Source organism: Panulirus ornatus, chromosome 3 (assembly GCF_036320965.1).
Source record: "Panulirus ornatus isolate Po-2019 chromosome 3, ASM3632096v1, whole genome shotgun sequence".
NCBI classification, from domain to species: Eukaryota; Metazoa; Arthropoda; class Malacostraca; order Decapoda; family Palinuridae; genus Panulirus; species Panulirus ornatus.
In genome coordinates this window covers 48,170,180-48,191,947 of record NC_092226.1, presented here as the reverse complement: position 1 = coordinate 48,191,947, position 21,768 = coordinate 48,170,180, and the positions used below count along the sequence as shown (strand labels likewise).

At 42.0% G+C, this 21,768-nt stretch overlaps 1 protein-coding gene across 1 annotated transcript in view; it reads left to right on the top strand.

Annotated features, from left to right (window-relative positions):
• LOC139759504 (nephrin-like) overlaps positions 1–21,768 on the top strand; it is a 574,502-nt gene that overhangs the window by 253,444 nt on the left and 299,290 nt on the right. Inside the window, exon 2 of the mRNA XM_071681702.1 lies at positions 6,688–6,820. Coding sequence (XP_071537803.1) covers positions 6,688–6,820 — 133 coding nt within the window. The remainder of the gene's footprint in view (positions 1–6,687; positions 6,821–21,768) is intronic.

Sequence of the window (21,768 nt, the reverse complement as noted above, 5' to 3'; positions counted from 1 at the left end):
GATTGAGAGGGTGAAGGCATGTACAGAGCATCAGATTGGGAAAGAGCAGTGTGTTTTTAAAAGTGGTAGGGATGTGTGGATCAGGTGTTTGCTTTCAAGAACGTATGTGAGAAATACTTAGAAAAGCAAATGGATTTGTATGTAGCATTTATGGGTCTGGGGAAGGCATATGATAGAGTTGATAGAGATGCTCTTTGGAAGGTATTGATAATATATGGTGTTGGAGGCAAGTTGTTAGAAGCAGTGAAAAGTTTTTATCGAGGATGTAAGGTATGTGTACGTGTAGGAAGAGAAGAGAGTGATTGTTTCTCAGTGAATGTAGGTTTGCGGCAGAGGTGTGTGATGTCTCTATGGTTGTTTAATTTGTTTATGGATGGGGTTGTTAGGGAGGTGAATGCAAGAGTTTTGGAAAGAGTGGCAAGTATACAGTCTGTTGTGGATGAGAGAGCTTGGGAAGGGAGTCAGCTGTTGTTCGCTGATGATACAGCGCTGGTGGCTGATTCATGTAAGAATCTGCGGAAGCTGGTGACTGACTTTGGTAAGGTGTGTGAAAGAAGAGTAAATGTGAATAAGAGCAAGGTTATTAGGTACATTAGGGTTGAGGGTCAAGTCAATTGGGAGGTAGGTTTGAATGGAGAAAAACTGGAGGAAGTAAAATGTTTTAGATATATGGGAGTGGATCTGGCAGCGTATGGAACCATGGAAGCGGAATTGAATCATAGGGTGGCAGAGGGGGCGAAAAATCTGGGAGCCTTGAAGAATGTTTGGACGTCGAGAACATTATCTCGGAAAGAAAAATTGGGTATGTTTGAAGGGATAGTGGTTCCAACAATGATATATGGTTGCGAGGTGTGGGCTTTGGATAAAGTTATGCGCAGGAGGGTGGATGTGCTGGAAATGAGATGTTTGAGGACAATATGTGGTGTGAGGTGGTTTGATTGAGTAAGTAATGTAAGGGTAAGAGAGATGTGTGGTAATAAAAAGAGTGTGGTTCAGAGAGTAGAAGAGGGTGTTTTGAAATGGTTTGGTCACATGGAGAGAATGAGTAAGGAAAGATTGACTAAGAAGATATATGTGTCAGAGGTGGAGGGAAAGAGAAGTGGGAGACCAAATTGGAGGTAGAAAGATGGAGTGAAAATGATTTAAAATGATCGAGGCCTGAACATGCAGGAGGGTGAAAGGCGTGTAAGGAATAGAGTGAACTGGAACGATGTGGTATACCGGGGCCGACGTGCTGTCAATGGATTGAACCAGGGTATATGAAGCGTCTGGGGTAAACCATGGAAAGTTCTATGGGGCCTGGATGTGGAAAGGGAGCTGTGGTTTCGGTGCATTATTTCATGACAGCTAGAGACTGAGTGTGAACGAATGGGGCCTTTGCTGTCTTTTCGTAACGCTACCTCGCACACATGAGTGGGGAAGGGAGTTGTTATTCCACGTGTGGCGAGGTGGCGATAGGAATAAGTAAAGGCAGACAGTATGAATTATGTAAATGTTTATATATGTATATGTTTGTGTGTGTTTATATATGTGTACATTGAGATGTATAGGAATGCATATTTCCGTGTGTGGACGTGTATGTATATACATGTGTATGTGGGTTGGTTGGACCATTCTTTCGTCTGTTTCCTTGCGCTACCTCGCTAACGCGGGAGACAGCGACAAAGCAAAATAAATAAATCAATAGATAATATATATATATATATATATATATATATATATATATATATATATATATATATATATGTATATATGTATTTGTATATATACATATATATCCCTGGGGATAGGAGAGAAAGAATACTTCCCACGCATTCCTGACGTGTCGTAGAAAGTGACTAAAGGGGACGGGAGCGGGGAGCTAAAAACCCTCCCCTCCTAGTATTTTAACTTTCTAAAAGAGGAAACTGAAGAAGGAGTCACGCGGGGAGTGCTCATCCTCCTCGAAGGCTCAGATTGGTATGTCTAAATGTGTGTGGATGTAACCAAGATGAGGAAAAAGGAGAAATAGATAGTATGTTTGAGGAAAGGAACCTGGTTGTTTTGGCTTTGAGTGAAATAAAGCTCAAGGGTAAAGTGGAAGAGTGGGTTGGGAATATCTTGGGAGTAAAGTCAGGGGTTAGAGAGAGGACAACAACAAGGGAAGGAGTAGCACTACTCCTGAAAAAGGAGTGGTGGTAGTATTAATAGAGTGTAAGAAAATAAATTCTAAATTGATATGGGTAAAACTGAAAGTTCATGGAGAGAGACTGGTGATTATTGAAGCATATGCACCTGGGAATGAGAAGTAAGATCATGAGAGGCAAGTGTTTTGCGAGCAGCTGAATGAGTGTGTTAGTGGTTTTGATGCACGAAACCGGGTTATAGTGATGGGTGATTTGAATGCAAAGGTGACTATTTTGGCAGTTGAGGGAGTAATTGATATACATGGTTTGTTCAGTGTTGTAAATGGAAATGGTAAAGAGCTTGTAGATTTATGTGCTAAAAAAGGACTGGTCATTGGGAATACCTGGTTTCAAAACCGATATATACATAGGTATACGTATGTAAGTAGGAGAGATGGCCAGAGAGCGTTATTGGATTACGTGTTAATTGATGGGCGTGCGAAAGAGAGACTGTTAGATGTTTATGTGCTGAGAGGTGCAACTGGAGGGATGTCTGATCATTATCTTGTGGAGGCGAAGGTGAAGACTTGTACAGGTTTTCAGAAAAGAAGAGAGAATGTTGGGATGAAGAGAGTGTTTAGAGTAGGTGAGCTTGGGAAGGAGACGTGTGTGAGGAAGTACCAGGAGAGAGTGAGTACAAAATGGAATTTCTGCACTTTCTTAGCCGAATCAACCACTAGCGCTTTATCATCAGCTAACAACTGACTTACTTCTCAAGTTCTCATCCACAACAGACTGCATACTTGCCCCTCTCTCCAAAAGTGAAAAGTTTTTATCGAGGATGTAAGGCATATGTACCAGTAGGAAGAGAGGAAAGTGATTGGTTCTCAGTGAATATCGGTTTGCTCCAGGGGTGCGTGATGTCTCCATGGTTGTTTAATCTGTTTATGATTGAAGTTGTTAGGGAGATGAATGCAAGATGTATATATATACACACACAAACACACACACATATATATATATATATATATATATATATATATATATATATATATATATATATATATATATATATATATATATATATATATATATATATATATATATATATATATATATATATATATGTATATTTATATGTATATATATATATATATATATATATATATATATATATATATATATATATATATATATATATATATATATATATATATATATATATATATATATATATATATATATATATATTTAGTATGAATACTTCCCACGTATATACATATATACATATATACGGAAGTGGATCATAGGGTGGGGGAGGGGGCGAAAATTCTTGGGGCCTTGAAGAATGTGTGGAAGTCGAGAACATTATCTCGGAAAGCAAAAATGGGTATGTTTGAAGGAATAGTGGTTCCAACAATGTTGTATGGTTGCGAGGCGTGGGCTATGGATAGAGTTGTGCGCAGGAGGATGGATGTGCTGGAAATGAGATGTTTGAGGACAATGTGTGGTGTGAGGTGGTTTGATCGAGTGAGTAACGTAAGGGTAGGAGAGATGTGTGGAAATAAAAAGAGCGTGGTTGAGAGAGCAGAAGAGGGTGTTTTGAAGTGGTTTGGGCACATGGAGAGGGTGAGTGAGGAAAGATTGACCAAGAGGATATATGTGTCGGAGGTGAAAGGGAACAAGGAGAAGAGGGAGACCAAATTGGAGGTGGAAAGATGGAGTGAAAAAGATTTTGTGTGATCGGGGCCTGAACATGCAGGAGGGTGAAAGGAGGGCAAGGAATAGAGTGAATTGGAGCGATGTGGTATACCGGGTTGACGTGCTGTCAGTGGATTGAATCAAGGCATGTGAAGCGTCTGAGGTAAACCATGGAAAGCTGTGTAGGTATGTATATTTGCGTGTGTGGACGTATGTATATACATGTGTATGGGGGTGGGTTGGGCCATTTCTTTCGTCTGTTTCCTTGCGCTACCTCGCAAACGCGGGAGACAGCGACAAAGCAAAAAAAAAATAAAAAGAAAAAAATTCTATATATATATATATATATATATATATATATATATATATATATATATATATATATATATATATATATATATATAAACAAATTAAAGAAGCATGGAGACATCACCATGGTTATTTAATTTGTATACATATATATATATATATATTTATATATATATATATATATATATATATATATATATATATATATATATATATATATATTTTTTTTTTTTTTTTCATACTATTCACCATTTCCCGCATTACCAAGGTAGCGTTAAGAACAGAGGACTGGGCCTTAGAGGGAATATCCTCACCTGGCCCCCTTCTCTGTTCCTTCTTTTGGAAAATTGAAAAAAAAGAAAAAAATGAGAGGGGAGGATTTCCAGCCCCCCGCTCCCTTCCCTTTTAGTCGCCTTCTACGACACGCAGGGAATACGTGGGAAGTATTCTTTCTCCCCTATCCCCAGGGATATATATATATATATATATATATATATATATATATATATAAACAAATTAAACAACCATGGAGACATCAAACCACCACTGCCGCAAACCTACATTCACTGAGAACCAATCACTTTCCTCTCTTCCTACACGTACACATGCCTTACATCCTCGATAGAAACTTTTCACTTCTTCTAACAACTTGCCTCCCACACCATATATTCTTAATACCTTCCACAGAGCATCTCTATCAACTCTATCATATGACTTCTCCAGATCCATAAATGCTACATACAAATCCATTTGCTTTTCTAAGTATTTCTCACATACATTATTCAAAGCAAACACCTGATCCACACATCCTCTACCACTTCTGAAACCACACTGCTCTTCCCCAATCTGATGCTCTGTACATGCCTTCACTCTCTCAATAAATACCCTCAATCAATACTTTGTTTTTGGATGGGGTTGTTAGGGAGGTGAATGCAAGAGTTTTGGAAAGTGGGGCAAGTATGAAGTCTGTTGGGGATGAGAGAGCTTGGGAAGAGAGTCAGTTGTTGTTCGCTGATGATACAGCGCTGGTGGCTGATTCATGTGAGAAACTGCAGAAGCTGGTGACTGAGTTTGGTAAAGTGTGTGAAAGAAGAAAGTTAAGAGTAAATGTGAATAAGAGCAAGGTTATTAGGTACAGTAGGGTTTAGGGTCAAGTCAATTGGGAGGTAAGTTTGAATGGAGAAAAACTGGAGGGAGTAAAGTGTTTTAGATATCTGGGAGTGGATCTGGCAGCGGATGGAACCATGGAAGCGGAAGTGGATCATAGGGTGGGGGAGGGGGCGAAAATTCTGGGAGCCTTGAAGAATGTGTGGAAGTCGAGAACATTATCTCGGAAAGCAAAAATGAGTATGTTTGAAGGAATAGTGGTTCCAACAATGTTGTATGGTTGCGAGGCGTGGGCTATGGATAGAGTTGTGCGCAGGAGGATGGATGTGCTGGAAATGAGATGTGTGAGGACAATGTGTGGTGTGAGGTGGTTTGATCGAGTAAGTAACGTAAGGGTAAGAGAGATGTGTGGAAATAAAAAGAGCGTGGTTGAGAGGGCAGAAGAGGGTGTTTTGAAATGGTTTGGGCACATGGAGAGGGTGAGTGAGGAAAGATTGACCAAGAGGATATATGTGTCGGAGGTGGAGGGAACGAGAAGTGGGAGACCAAATTGGAGGTGGAAAGATGGAGTGAAAAAGATTTTGTGTGATCGGGGCCTGAACATGCAGGATGGTGAAAGGAGGGCAAGGAATGGAGTGAATTGGATCGATGAGGTATACCGGGGTTGACGTGCTGTCAGTGGATTGAATCAGGGCATGTGAAGCGTCTGTGGTAAACCATGGAAAGCTGTGTAGGTATGTATATTTGCGTGTGTGGACGTATGTATATACATGTGTATGGGGGTGGGTTGGGCCACTTCTTTCGTCTGTTTCCTTGCGCTAACTCGCAAACGCGGGAGACAGCGACAAAACAAAGAAAAATAAAAAAGATATATATATATATATATATATATATATATATATATATATATATATATATATATATATATATATATATATATATATTTGAATGAGATAATATATGTCTATTTTAGGTTTAGTTTAAGCATATAGACATATCACTCCTATCAGAGGAAAGTTGATAGATATAAAGTTTTGATGATCCACAGCTAATCACCAACAAGATAGCTATACATGCGTATGTAAAGGTAAATAATTTAGAGAGAGATTTTATGTACAGTAACCCTGTTCATTTGCAGGGAATAATTATGATTGATGGTAGGAACCCAGTCTTCGCTTGTTTGTAGAGCGATAGATAGTTAACAGGGGAGTGAAACGGTGACAGTCCATGAAAACGGTTAGCGCTTCACATTACCGCTAATTGTATAGACAGTCATCAGGTCTGACTGCGTCACAGTCATCAGGAATTAAAAGCGCAAGCAATTAGGACATGAACGCAAATTAGTCGACAGTTACCAGAAAATCACCTCGCTTCCCTCCCTCCCACCTTCTCTCTTTCTCTTTCTCTCTCTCTCTCACAAACTTATTCTCTCTTTCTCACTTTTTCTTTCTCTTCTTTCCCTCAGCGGTGGTGAGGTCGGTGTGGGTGGTGAGAGGTGGGAGAGCGGAGCTGCCCTGTGCTCCCACACCCAAACATAAGCAGGACTCAGCCGTGTTGGTCCTGTGGTACCGCTCCAGCGACACCGTCCCTGTATACAGGTCAGTGTTCACCTCAATGTATCTGTTACTATAAATATCACTGAATAGCTCAGCAGACAAGGCAGTGTATGCTTCAGTGTACTGGTCAGTGTAGACATCATTGCAGAGGTCAGTGTAAGATTATCAGCCTTTTGGTCATAACGATTGATATTGCATTGGTCAGTATAGGTTCTATTAGACAAATCAGTACCTCGGACAAATCTGTGCAGGTGTACATGTGTATTTTATTGTACAATGTGCCTATAAGAACGCCAGTGTTGATCTGAGATACACTTTTAGGCATAAATATTGGCTTGGTGTAAGTATCAGTGTATTTCTACAGCTATCTATCATAATACAAAATGTTTACCTTATGGTGACCACACCACGAATCGGTAGTCGATCAAATTCATGACCATGCACAGGTATGGGTCAGTATAAAGATAACTGTATGGGTCAATGCAAAGGTCATTGTATAGGTCAGTGCACAGGTCATTGCATGTGTCAGAGTACAAGTCAATGAATGGACAAGGATGCAGGAAGTTGTAATGGGTCAGTTCGCCAGCTATCCATTGGGTCGCTGTACAGGTTAATCTATGAATCAGTATACAGGTCATTGTATTGGCCAATGTGCAAATCATTGTATGAGTCAATTGACAGGTCATTGTATGGTTCATTCTAAAGTTAAGCATATGAGTCAGTAAAGGTCATTTTAAAGGTCAGCATATGAGTCAGTGAACAGGTCATTGTATACGTCAGTGTACAATTCATGGTATGGTTTACCCAAGACGCTTCATATGCCATGGTTCAGTCCACTAACAGCACGTCAACCCCAGTATACCACATCGCTTCAATTCACTCTATTCCTCACACGCCTCTCGCCCTCCTGTATGTTCAGTCCTCGATCGCTCAAAATAGTTTTCACTCCATCCTTTCACCCCCAATTTGGTCTCCTTGTTCCCTCCACCTGTGACATATATGTATCCTCTTTGTCAATATTTCCTCGCTTAATTTCTCCATATGTCCAGACTATTTCAACACACCCTCTTCTGCTCTCTCGACCACACTCTTTTTATTTCCACACATCTCTCTTACCCTTTCATTACTTACTCGATCAAACTACCTCACGCTACATATTGTCCTCAAACATTTCATTTCCAATACTTCCACCCTCCTCCGTGCAGTTCTATCTATAGCCAATGCCTCTAAACCATATAGTATTGTTGGAACTACTGTTTCTTTAAATATGCCTACTTTTGCTCTCCGAGATAACGTTCTCTCCTTCCACACATTCTTCATCATTCCCAGAAACTTCGCCCCCTCCCCACCCAGTGATACTTCCGCTTCCATAGTACCATTCGGTGCTAAGTCCACTTCCAGATATCGAAAACACTTCACTTCCTCCATTTTTTCTCCATATAAGCTTGCTTCCTAATTATCTAGTCTTTCAACCCTACTGAACCTAATAACCTTGCTCTTATTCACATTCACTATCAACCTTCTACTTCCACACGCTTTTCCAAACACAGTCACGAACCTCTGCAGTTTCTCACTCGAATCAGCCACTAGAGCTGCCCATCGGCTAACAGCAACTGACTTATTTCCCAGTCTCTTTCATCCCCAATAGACTGTATACTCGCCCTTCTCCCCAAAACTCATATATACCTCCCTAACCACCCCATCCGTAAACAAATTGAGTAATCATAGGAATATCACGCAACCCTGCCGCAGACCGAAATTTACAGGGAACCAATTACTCTCCTCTACTCCTACTCGTGTACACAATTTACATCCATTATAAAAACTTTTCACTGCTTCTAGCAGCGTACCTCCAATACCATATACTCTTAAAACCTTCCAACAAGCATCTTTATCAACCCTATCATATGCCTTCTCCAGATCCATAAATGCTACTTACAAATCCATCTGCTTTTCTAAGTATTTCTCACACACAATCTTCAAAGCAAACACCTGATCCACACATCCTCTACCGTTTCCGAAACCACACTGCTCCTCCACAGTCTGATGCTCTGTACATGCTTTCACCCTCCCAGTCAATACCCTCATATATGATTTCTCAAGAATACTCAACAAACTTATGCCTCTGTAGTTTAAACACTCACCTTTAACCACTCTGCCTTTGTACAGTGGCACTATGCATGCATTCCGCCAACCCTCAGGCACTTCACTGAATATCATTACCAACCAATCAACGACGCAGTCACCCCACTTTTAATAGATATTACTGCAGTGCCGTCCAAACCCGTCGCCTTACCAGATTTCATCTTCGTCAAACCTTTCACTGCGTCTTTCCTCTCAACCAAAACACTCTCCATGACCCCTCTCACGTCGCACGCCACCACGACCATAACATCCTACACCTGACACTTTGTCATCAAACACATTAAACAAATTTTGATAATGATTATCCTATCTACTTCTCACTTCACCACTACCTGATATTACTTCCCCACTTGCCCCTTTCTTTAAATTTAATCAAATTTTAAGAAGAATAAAAACATGTTCTGGAAGGAGGGAAATAACGTATGGAAGACAAAAGAACAAATATATATATATATATATATATATATATATATATATATATATATATATATATATATATATATATATATATATATATATATATATATATATATATCTTCTTTCTTTCTTTTAAACTATTCGCCATTTCCCGCATTAGCGAGGTAGCGTTAAGAACAGAGGACTGGGCCTTTTTTGGAATATCCTCACCTGGCCCCCTCTGTTCCTTCTTTTGGAAAATTAAAAAAAAAAAAAAAAACGAGAGGGGAGGATTTCCAGCCCCCCGCTCCCTCCCCTTTTAGTCGCCTTCTACGACACGCAGGGAATACGTGGGAAGTATTCTTAATCCCCTATCCCCAGGGATATATATATATATATATATATATATATATATATATATATATATATATATATATATATATATCTTTCTTTTCTTTCATACTATCCGCCATTTCCCGCATTAGCGAGGTTGCATTAAGAACAGAGGACAGGACCTTTGAGGGAATATCTTCACCTGGCCCTCTTCTCTGTTCCTTCGTTTCGAAAATAAAAAAAAAAAAAAAGAGAGAGGGAAAGATTCTCAGCCCCCCGCTCCCTTCCCTTTTAGTTGCCTTTTACAACACGCAGGGATTACGTGGGGAGTATTCTTTCTCCCCTATACCCAGGGATAATATATATATATATATATATATATATATATATATATATATATATATATATATATATATATATATATATATATATATATATATTTTTTTTTCTTTTTTCTTTTTTATACTTTGTCGCTGTCTCCCGCGTTTGCGGGAAACAGACGAAAGAAATGGCCAACCCCCCCCCCCCCCCCCCCCCCCCCACATACACATGTATATACATACGTCCACACACGCAAATATACATACCTACACAGCTTTCCATGGTTTACCCCAGACGCTTCACATGCCTTGATTCAATCCACTGACAGCACGTCAACCCCGGTATACCACATCGATCAATTCCTATAAATTCCTTGCCCTCCTTTCACCCTTCTGCATGTTCAGGCCCCGATCACACAAAATCTTTTTCACTCCATCTTTCCACCTCCAATTTGGTTCTCCTCTTTCCTTGCTCCCTCCACCCGTGTAATATATCCTCTTGGTCATATCTTTCCTCACTCATCCTCTCCATGTGCCCAAACCACTTCAAAACACACTCTTCTGCTCTCTCAACCACGCTCTTTTTTATTTCCACACATCTCTCTTACCCTTTCATTACTTACTCGATCAAACTACCTCACGCTACATATTGTCCTCAAACATTTCATTTCCAATACTTCCACCCTCCTCCGTGCAGTTCTATCTATAGCCCATGATGCCTCTAAACCATATAGTATGTTGGAACACTGTTTCTTTAAATATGCCTACTTTTGCTCTCCGAGATAACGTTCTCTCCTTCCACACATTCTTCATCATTCCGCAGAAACTTCGCCCCCTCCCCACCCAGTGATACTTCCACTTCCATTACCATTCGGTGCTAAGTCCACTTCCAGATATCGAAAACACTTCACTTCCTCCATTTTTTTTTCTCCATATAAGCTGCTTCCTAATTATCTTGTCTTTCAACCCTACTGAACCTAATAACCTTGCTCTTATTCACATTCACTATCAACCTTCTACTTCCACACGCTTTTCCAAACACAGTCACGAACCTCTGCAGTTTCTCACTCGAATCAGCCACTAGAGCTGCCCATCGGCTAACAGCAACTGACTTATTTCCCAGTCTCTTTCATCCCCAAAAGACCTGTATACTCGCCCTTCTCCCCAAAACTCATATATACCGTCCCTAACCACCCCATCCGTAAACAAATTGAGAAACATAAGGAATAGCACGCAACCCTGGCCGCAGACCGAAATTTACAGGGAACCATTTAATAACACTCCTCTACTCCTACTCGGTACACAATTTAACTCCATTATAAAAACTTTCACCGCTTCTAGCCAGCGTACCTCCAATACCATGTACTCTTAAAACCTTCCAACAAGCATCTTTTATCAACCCTATCATATGCCTTCTCCAGATCCATAAATGCTACTTACAAATCCATCTGCTTTTCTAAGTATTTCTCACATAACATTCTTCAAAGCAAACACCTGATCCACACATCCTCTACCGTTTCCGAAACCACACTGCTCCTCACAGTCTGAGCTGTACTTGCTTTCACCCTCCCAGTCAATACCACCTCATTTATATTTCTCAAGAATACTCAACAAACTTATGCCTCTGTATTTAAACACTCACCTTTTAGAACCACTCTGCCTTTGTACAGTGGCACTATCATGCATTCCCGCCAATCCCTCAGGCACTTTCACCTGAGTCTATTCTACACTGATATCATTACCAACCAATCAACGACGCAGTCACCCCACTTTTAATAGATATTACTGCAGTGCCGTCCAAACCCGTCGCCTTACCAGATTTCATCTCGTCAAACCTTTCACTGCGTCTTTCCTCTCAACCAAAACACTCTCCATGACCCCTCCTCACGTCGCTCGCCACCTTCCACGACCATTACATCCAACTCCTGACACTTGTCTTCAAACACATTAAAAACATATATTGGATAATGTTATCCCTATCACTTCTCACTTCACCACTACCTGATATTACTTCCCCACTTGCCCCTTTCTTTAAATTTAATCAAATTTTAAGAAGAAAAATACAGTTCTGGAAGGAAGAAATAACGATGGAAGACAAAAAGAACTAATATTTATATATATATATATATATATTATAATATATATATATATAAATAAATATATATATATATATATATATATATATATATATATCTTCTTTCTTTCTTTTAAACTATTCGCCATTTCCCGCATTAGCGAGGTAGCGTTAAGAACAGAGGACAGGACCTTTGAGGGAATATCTTCACCTGGCCCTCTTCTCTGTTCCTTCGTTTCGAAAATAAAAAAAAAAAAAAAAACGAGAGGGGAGGATTTCCAGCCCCCCGCACCCTCCCCTTATAGTCGCCTTCTACGACACGAGAATACGTGGGAAGTATTCTTAATCCCCTATCCCCAGGGATATATTTATATATATATATATATATATATATATTATATATATATATATATTATATATATATCTTTCTTTTCCTTTCATACTATCCGCCATTTCCCGCATTAGCGAGGTTGCATTAAGAACAGAGGACAGGACCTTTGAGGGAATATCTTCACCTGGCCCTCTTCTCTGTTCCTTCGTTTCGAAAATAATAATAAAAATAAGAGAAGGAAAGATTTTCAGCCCCCCGCGCTGCCCTTTAGTTGCCTTTATCAACACGCAGATTACGTGGGGGAGAAATTCTTTTCTCTCCCTATACCCAGGGATATATATATATATATATATATATATATATATATATATTATATATATATATAGATATATATATATATATAATATATATATATATTTTTTTTTTCTTTTTTCTTTTTATTCTTTTCGCTGTCGCCCGCGTTTGCGGAAACAGACGAAAGAAATGGCCAACCCCCCCCCCCCCCCCCCCCCCCCCCCCACATACACATGTATAACCATACGTCCACACACGCAAATATACATACCTACATCAGCTTTCCATGGTTTAACCCCCTGACGCTTTCACATGCCTTGATTCAATCCACTGACAGCACGTCAACCCCGTATTCGCACATCGATCCAATTCACTCTATTCCTTGCCCTCCTTTCACCCTTCTGCATGTTCAGGCCCCGATCACACAAAATCTTTTTCACTCCATCTTTCCACCTCCAATTTGGTTCTCCTCTTTCCTTGCTCCCTCCACCTCCGACATATATATCCTCTTGGTCAATCTGTCCACACATCATCCTCTCCATGTGCCCAAACCACTTCAAAACACACTCTTCTGCTCTCTCAACCACGCTCTTTTTTATTTCCACACATCTCTCTTACCCTTACGTTACTCACTCGATCAAACCACCTCACACCACACATTGTCCTCAAACATCTCATTTCCAGCACATCCATCCTCCTGCGCACAACTCTATCCATAGCCCACGCCTCGCAACCATACAACATTGTTGGAACCACTATTCCTTCAAACATACCCATTTTTGCTTTCCCGAGATAATGTACTCGACTTCCACACATTCTTCCAAGGCCCCCAGAATTTTCGCCCCCTCCCCCACCCTATGATCCACTTCCGCTTCCATGGTTCCATCCGCTGCCAGAATCCACTCCCAGATATCTAAAACACTTCACTTCCTCCAGTTTTTCTCCATTAAAACTCACCTCCCAATTGACTTGGCCTCAACCCCACTGTACCTAATAACCTTGCTCTTATTCACATTTACTCTTAACTTTCTTCTTCCACACACTTTCCCAAACTCAGTCACCAGCTTCTGCAGTTTCTCACATGAATCAGCCACCAGCGCTGTATCATCAGCGAACAACAACTGACTCACTTCCCAAGCTCTCTCATCCCCAACAGACTTCATACTTGCCCCTCTTTCCAAAACTCTTGCATTTACCTCCCTAACAACCCCATCCATAAACAAATTAAACAACCATGGAGACATCACCACCCCTGCCGCAAACCTACATTCACTGAGAACCAATCACTTTCCTCTCTCCTACACGTTAACACACCGTATATCCTCGATAAAAACTTTTCACTGCTTCTAACAACTTTCCTCCCACACCATATATTCTTAATCCTACCACAGAGCATCTCTATCACTCTATCATATGCCTTCTCCAGATCCATAAATGCTACTTACAAATCCATCTGCTTTTCTAAGTATTTCTCACATACATTCTCAAAGCAAACACCTGATCCACACATCCTCTACCGTTTCCGAAACCACACTGCTCTTCCCCAATCTGATGCTCTGTACATCTTTCTCACCCTCCCATCCAATAACCCTACATATATGATTTCTCAAGAATACTCACAAACTTATGCTCTGTAGTTTAAACACTCACCTTTTAGAACCACTCTGCCTTTGTACAGTGGCACTATGCCAAGCATTCCGCCAACCCTCAGGCACTTCACCATGATCTATTCATACACTGAATATCATATACCAACCAATCAACGACGCAGTCACCCCACTTTTAATAGATATTACTGCAGTGCCGTCCAAACCCGTCGCCTTACCAGATTTCATCTCGTCAAACCTTTCACTGCGTCTTTCCTCTCAACCAAAACACTCCTCCATTACCCCTTCAATCACGAATCGCCACGCTCACACGACATAACATCCTACACCTTGACATTGTTCATCAAACCACATTAACAAATTTTGATAATGATTATCCTATCTACTTCTCACTTCACCACTACCTGATATTACTTCCCCACTTGCCCCTTTCTTTAAATTTAATCAAATTTTAAGAAGAATAAAAAACCATGTTTCTGGAAGGAGGGAAATAACGTATGGAAGACAAAAGAACAAATATATATATAATATATATAATATAATATATATATATATCTATATATATATATAATATATATATAATATATAATATATATATATATATATATCTTCTTTCTTTCTTTTAAACTATTCGCCATTTCCGCATTAGCGAGGTAGCGTTAAGAACGAGACTGGGCCCTTTTTTTGAATATCCTCACCTGGCCCCCTCTGTTCTTCTTTTGGAAAATTAAAAAAAAAAAAAAAACGAGAGGGGAGGATTTCCACCCCCCGCTCCTCCCCTTTTTAGCGCCTTCTACACACGCAGAGGAATACGTGGGAAGTATTCTTAATCCCCTATCCCCAGGGATATATATATATATATATATAGTATATATATATATATATATATAATATATATATATATCTTCTTTCTTTCATACTATCCGCCATTTCCCGCATTAGCGAGGTTGCATTAAGAACAGAGGACAGGACCTTTGAGGGAATATCTTCACCTGGCCCTCTTCTCTGTTCCTTCGTTTCGAAAATAAAAAAAAAAAAAAAGAGAGAGGGAAAGATTTTCCGCCCCCCGCTCCCTTCCCTTTAGTTGCCTTTTACAACACCAGGATAACTGGGGAGTATTCTTTTTCCCCCAAACCCAGGATAATATATATATATATATATTATATATATATATATATATATATATATATATATAATATATATATATATATAAATAATAATTTTTTTTTTTCTTTTTTCTTTTTTATACTTTGTCGCAGTCCCTCCCGCGTATGCGGGAAACAGACGAAAGAAATGGCCAACCCCCCCCCCCCCCCCCCCCCCCCCCTACATACACAAAGTATGTACATACGTCCACACACGCAAATATACATACCTACAACAGCTTTCCTGTTTACCCCAGACGCTTCACATGCCTTGATTCAATCCACTGACAGCAACGTCAACCCCGGTATACCACATCGATCCAATTCACTCTATTCCTTGCCCTCCTTTCACCCTTCTGCATGTTCAGGCCCCGATCACACAAAATCTTTTTCACTCCATCTTCCACCTCCAAATTTGGGGTTCCACCCCCCCCCTCTTCCCATCTTTCTCCTTGCCTCCCTCCACCTCCGACATATATATCCTCTTGGTCAATTCTTTCCTCACTCTCCCTCTCCATGTGCCCAAACCACTTCAAAACACACTCTCTCACCTCAACACCTCTTTTATTTCCACACATCTCTCTTACCCTTACGTTACTCACTCGATCAAACCACCTCACACCACACATTGTCCTCAAACATCTCATTTCCAGCACATCCATCCTCCTGCGCACAACTCTATCCATAGCCCACGCCTCGCAACCATACAACATTGTTGGAACCACTATTCCTTCAAACATACCCATTTTTGCTTTCCGAGATAATGTTCTCGACTTCCTTCCACACATTCTTCAAGGGCCCCCAGAATTTTCGCCCCCTCCCCCACCCTATGATCCACTTCCGCTTCCATGGTTCCATCCGCTGCCAGAATCCACTCCCAGATATCTAAAACACTTCACTTCCTCCAGTTTTTCTCCATTAAAACTCACCTCCCAATTGACTTGGCCCTCAACCCTACTGTACCTAATAACCTTGCTCTTATTCACATTTACTCTTAACTTTCTTCTTCCACACACTTTACCAAACTCAGTCACCAGCTTCTGCAGTTTCTCACATGAATCAGCCACCAGCGCTGTATCATCAGCGAACAACAACTGACTCACTTCCCAAGCTCTCTCATCCCCAACAGACTTCATACTTGCCCCTCTTTCCAAAACTCTTGCATTTACCTCCCTAACAACCCCATCCATAAACAAATTAAACAACCATGGAGACATCACACACCCCTGCCGCAAACCTACATTCACTGAGAACCAATCACTTTCCTCTCTTCCTACACGTACACATGCCTTACATCCTCGATAAAAACTTTTCACTGCTTCTAACAACTTTCCTCCCACACCATATATTCTTAATACCTTCCACAGAGCATCTCTATCAACTCTATCATATGCCTTCTCCAGATCCATAAATGCTACATACAAATCCATTTGCTTTTCTAAGTATTTCTCACATACATTCTTCAAAGCAAACACCTGATCCACACATCCTCTACCACTTCTGAAACCACACTGCTCTTCCCCAATCTGATGCTCTGTACATGCCTTCACCCTCTCAATCAATACCCTCCCATATAATTTACCAGGAATACTCAACAAACTTATACCTCTGTAATTTGAGCACTCATTCTTATCCCCTTTGCCTTTGTACAATGGCACTATGCACGCATTCCGCCAATCCTCAGGCACCTCACCATGAGTCATACATACATTAAATAACCTTACCAACCAGTCAACAATACAGTCACCCTCTTTTTTAATAAATTCCACTGCAATACCATCCAAACCTGCTGCCTTGCCGACTTTCATCTTCCGCAAAGCTTTCACTACCTCTTCTCTGTTTACCAAATCATTTTCCCTAACCCTCTCACTTTGCACACCACCTCGACCAAAACACCCTATATCTGCCACTCTATCATCAAACACATTCAACAAACCTTCAAAATACTCACTCCATCTCCTTCTCACATCACCACTACTTGTTATCACCTCCCCATTTGCGCCCTTCACTGAAGTTCCCATTTGCTCCCTTGTCTTACGCACTTTATTTACCTCCTTCCAGAACATCTTTTTATTCTCCCTAAAATTTAATGATACTCTCTCACCCCAACTCTCATTTGCCCTTTTTTTCACCTCTTGCACCTTTCTCTTGACCTCCTGTCTCTTTCTTTGATACACCTCCCACTCAATTTCATTTTTTCCCTGCAAAAATCGACCAAATGCCTCTCTCTTCTCTTTCACTAATACTCTTACTTCTTCATCCCACCACTCACTACCCTTTCTAATCAACCCACCTCCCACTCTTCTCATGCCACAAGCATCTTTTGCGCAATCCATCACTGATTCCCTAAATACATCCCATTCCTCCCCCACTCCCCTTGCTTCCATTGTTCTCACCTTTTTCCATTCTGTCTCAGTCTCCTCCTGGTACTTCCTCACACAGGTCTCCTTCTCAAGCTCACTTACTCTCCCCACCCCTCTTTCCCCCCAACATTCACCTTCTTTTTCTGAAAACCCATACAAAATCTTACCTTAGCCTCCACAAGATAATGATCAGACATCCCTCAGTTGCACCTTTCAGCACATTAACATCCAAAAGTCTCTCTTTCGCACGCCTTGTCAATTAACACGTAATCCAATAATGCCTCCCCTGGCCATCTCTCCTACTTTTCATAAGTATACAAGTAATTCTCGCTTTTAACCAGGTATTCCCCAAACACATCCTTTTTTTAGCACTAAAACCCCAACAGCTTCCTTTTAAACATCCGGGACCCCACAAAAAGTTTTCATGGAAAAACCCCCCAGCCCCGGCCTTGACAGCATTTGCTTAAATCCAAAAAATAGAGCCCCCGACCCCGGTAAAAAAAAACCCCACACCCCCTTTTCCCAAATTTCACTCTTTTCCCCTTAAAAAACCTTTCCCACCCTTCTGCATGTTCGGGGCCCCGATCAAAATCTTTTTCAATTTTCCACCCTTTCCCAAACCCCCATTTTGGTTTTCCCACTTCTCGTTCCCTCCACCTCTGACAATATATCCTCTTTGTCAATTTTTCCCTCACTCACCCCTCCCCAAAGGGGCCCAAAACCCAAATTTCAATACACCCTATTTTGCTCTCTAACCATATTCTTCTTATTACCACACATCCCCTCTTACCCTTTCACTATTTAAAATCCCCCCAAAACCCTCACACCACAAAATTGCCCCTCAAACACTCTTTTCCCCAAAAAACATCCCCCTCCTCCGCAAAACCCAAATCAAAATAGCCGACCCCTTCGCAGCCAAAAGGTTTAATTTTTGGGAAAACCCACTTTTTCCTTAAAACAAAAACCCATTTTTGCTTTCCGAAATAATATTTTTGCCTTCCCCCCCAATTTTCAACGCAAACCCGAAATTTGGCCCCCCCTTCCCCCCAACCCTTGACTCAATCCGTTTCCAGGTTCCACCCGATCGTTTCCATGGTTCCATATGTGATTACATTTTCTCTTTAAAAATACTGAGCGTGTGGGAACTTCAATTTAAAATGTGTCGGGAATTTTTGGGAAATCATAAAATTACAGGTGGGAAAATTAGGGGAGGGAAAAAGGTTTATGGTTATGTTCTGCTTAGAAATTGGTTTACCCCTTAAAACAAGGTTTCACCCTATAGACCTGCACACCCTTTAGACCTAAAACCCCCGGTGGACGAAAAAGCCTAGGGGAACCTACCCCTTTTTGGGGCAAAATCATCGGGACAGAAACATTAGACCGAAAACCCGTGTGGACCAACATCCTGGGGAACCCACATCCCCTCTGACTTTTAGCCGACACCTTCTGAACCAACATTTTGTAGATCAAAAACCTGGGGACAGATACCAAGTGGACCACACCTGTGGCCAACCCCCTGGGGGCCTTGCCCCTGTAAAACTTTCCCACTCGGGGACCCGCACTCGGGGCCCCGCACCCTTTGGAAAAGCCCCCCGGGGAAAACCCCTGCATCTATGGACCCCCCCTGGGGAACCCAAAAACCCTGTGGATTTTAACCCGGAAAATTGTCCCCCCCGGGGCACACCCCTGTGGACCAGCCCCCTGTGGACCACCCCCTGTGAACGTGCACCCTTTTAACCGGGCACCCTGTAAAACCTGCACCTTGTGGACCTGTGCCTGGGGGACCTGCCCTCCCGTGGTTTCTGCACCCTGGGGGGAACAAAAACACCCTGTAACCTGCACTCTGTGGACCTGACCCTTTGGCCCAAAAGGAAAACCCTGGGGAACCTGCCCCTCTTGGGACCTCCCCCCCTTTGGGGAACCGCACCCTAGGGGCCCCGCACCCTTGGGGAAAAACAGAACCCTTGGACACAACACCCTGTGGACCTGAAACCCAGTGAACACAAACCCTGGGGGACCTGCACTTCTTTTTTTTTGGCCCTTTTTTGCACCCTATAAAAAACCCGGGGGGGCAACCCTGGGGAAACCTTGAAACCTTTGGGGGAAACCCGCATCCTGTGGACCTGCCCCCTGTGAACAAAACACCCTGTGCCCTCACCCTGGGGCACAGGCCCCCGGTGGACCTGCACTCTGTGGCCCCTGCACTCTGGGGGCACAACCCACCCCTTTTGAAAATGCACCCTTTGGGGAAACACAGCACCCGTGGACATGAAATCTATGGACCGCACCCTGTGGACCCCATCCCGTTTGGGGAAACCTGCCCCCTAGGGACACAGTTCCCTGGGGACACAGCACCCTGTGGACCTGAAACCCTGTGGCCCACAGCACCCTGTGAACCTGCACTCTATGGCCCTAAAAACCCTGTGGACCCGCTTCTCGTGGCCCTTTCCCACCTGGGGACACAGCACCCTGTGGACCCCAGCACCCTGTGGACATGAAACTCTATGGCCCCTGCACCCTGGGGACCCTCATCCCGTGGACCTGCACCTGGGGACACAGCCCCTGGGGGGACAAAACCCCTGGGGGCCCCTGCACCCTGGAACCTGCACCCCCGGGGACATGCCCCCCCCTTTGGACACAGCCCCCTGTGGCCAAAAGAAACCCTGGGGACATACCCTGTGGACACAGCACCCCCTTGGGGAACCCCCTGAAATTTCTATGGACCGCACCCTGTGGCCCCACACCCCTGGACCTGCACCATGGACACAGTTCCCTGCGGAAAACAAAAACCCTGTGGACCTCACCCTGTTGAAAACAGCCCCCTGTAAAACCTGCACTCTTGGCCCCTGAAACCATGTGGACCCCATCCCTTGGCCCTTTTGCCCCCCTTTGGGGGGAACCCAGCTCCCTGGGGGGACACAGTTCCCGCGGGACCAGCCCCCGGTGGAAAAAGCACCCTGTGGAGACAACCCCCTGAAAGAGCTGAAACCCCGTGGCCCCAGCACCCCGTGGAAAAATTACTTTCCTGTAGAAACAATCCCCTGTGGAGCCGCAACCCCTGGGGAAACCAGCCCCCCCCTTTAGGCCCAACCCACCCTGTGGACCAGCACCCTTTTGGACACCCCTGGGGGGAACACAAAACTTCTGGCCTAAACCCACCCCCAACCCTCCCACCCCCCCTCCCCGGTCCCTCCCTTCCCCTTTCCCCCCCTGTCCGCCACCACCCGCCATAATTTTTTCCTCCTTTCGTTGGGGGTTTTAAATTTTCTTTTTTAAATTTTCGTGAGGTTTCTTTTAACCCCACCCAAAATTTTTTACCCAAAAGATTTCCCCGGCCTCATTTTGTTTATAAAGGCAAAGGAAAAATAGGGACCCCACTGTGGCACGCCCAAAACCAAAATTGGTACACAAAAAAAAAATTTGGGGAGGGAGTCGAAAAAAAAAAAAAACCGAAAAAAGTGAGTTCACAATCTTTTTCCCCTTTTTCCCTTTTAAAACCAATTCCCGAATTTTTTCCCAATCTTGAAAGCGAAACATTTCTTTTTTCTTATTCAATTTTCATCTTGCTGGGCAATTTTCATAGCCCCTCCCTTATAAAGGGTTGGGTTTGCGAACGCGTGCTCTATATTATTTCTGAAAATTTAAATTGCAAAAATTTCTTATCATGCAGCAATATTTTCTTCTCGATAAGTATATTTTTTGAGTGTTTTTTTTCCCCCTTTTTAATCCTTTTTTTTGTGAAAATATCTTTTGCGAGATTCTTTTCAAGACTTGATGCTTGCTACAAGAAAAAAAAAAAATAATATATATATAATAATATATATATATATATTATAATATATATATAATATATATATAAATTTTAATATATAAATTAAAATATAAATATATATATAAAAAATAAAATTTTCCTTTTATGAGTCCAGGGGGAGAATAAACACGATAACCCAATTTGCACTTTGGGTGTAATAATCACATAAAC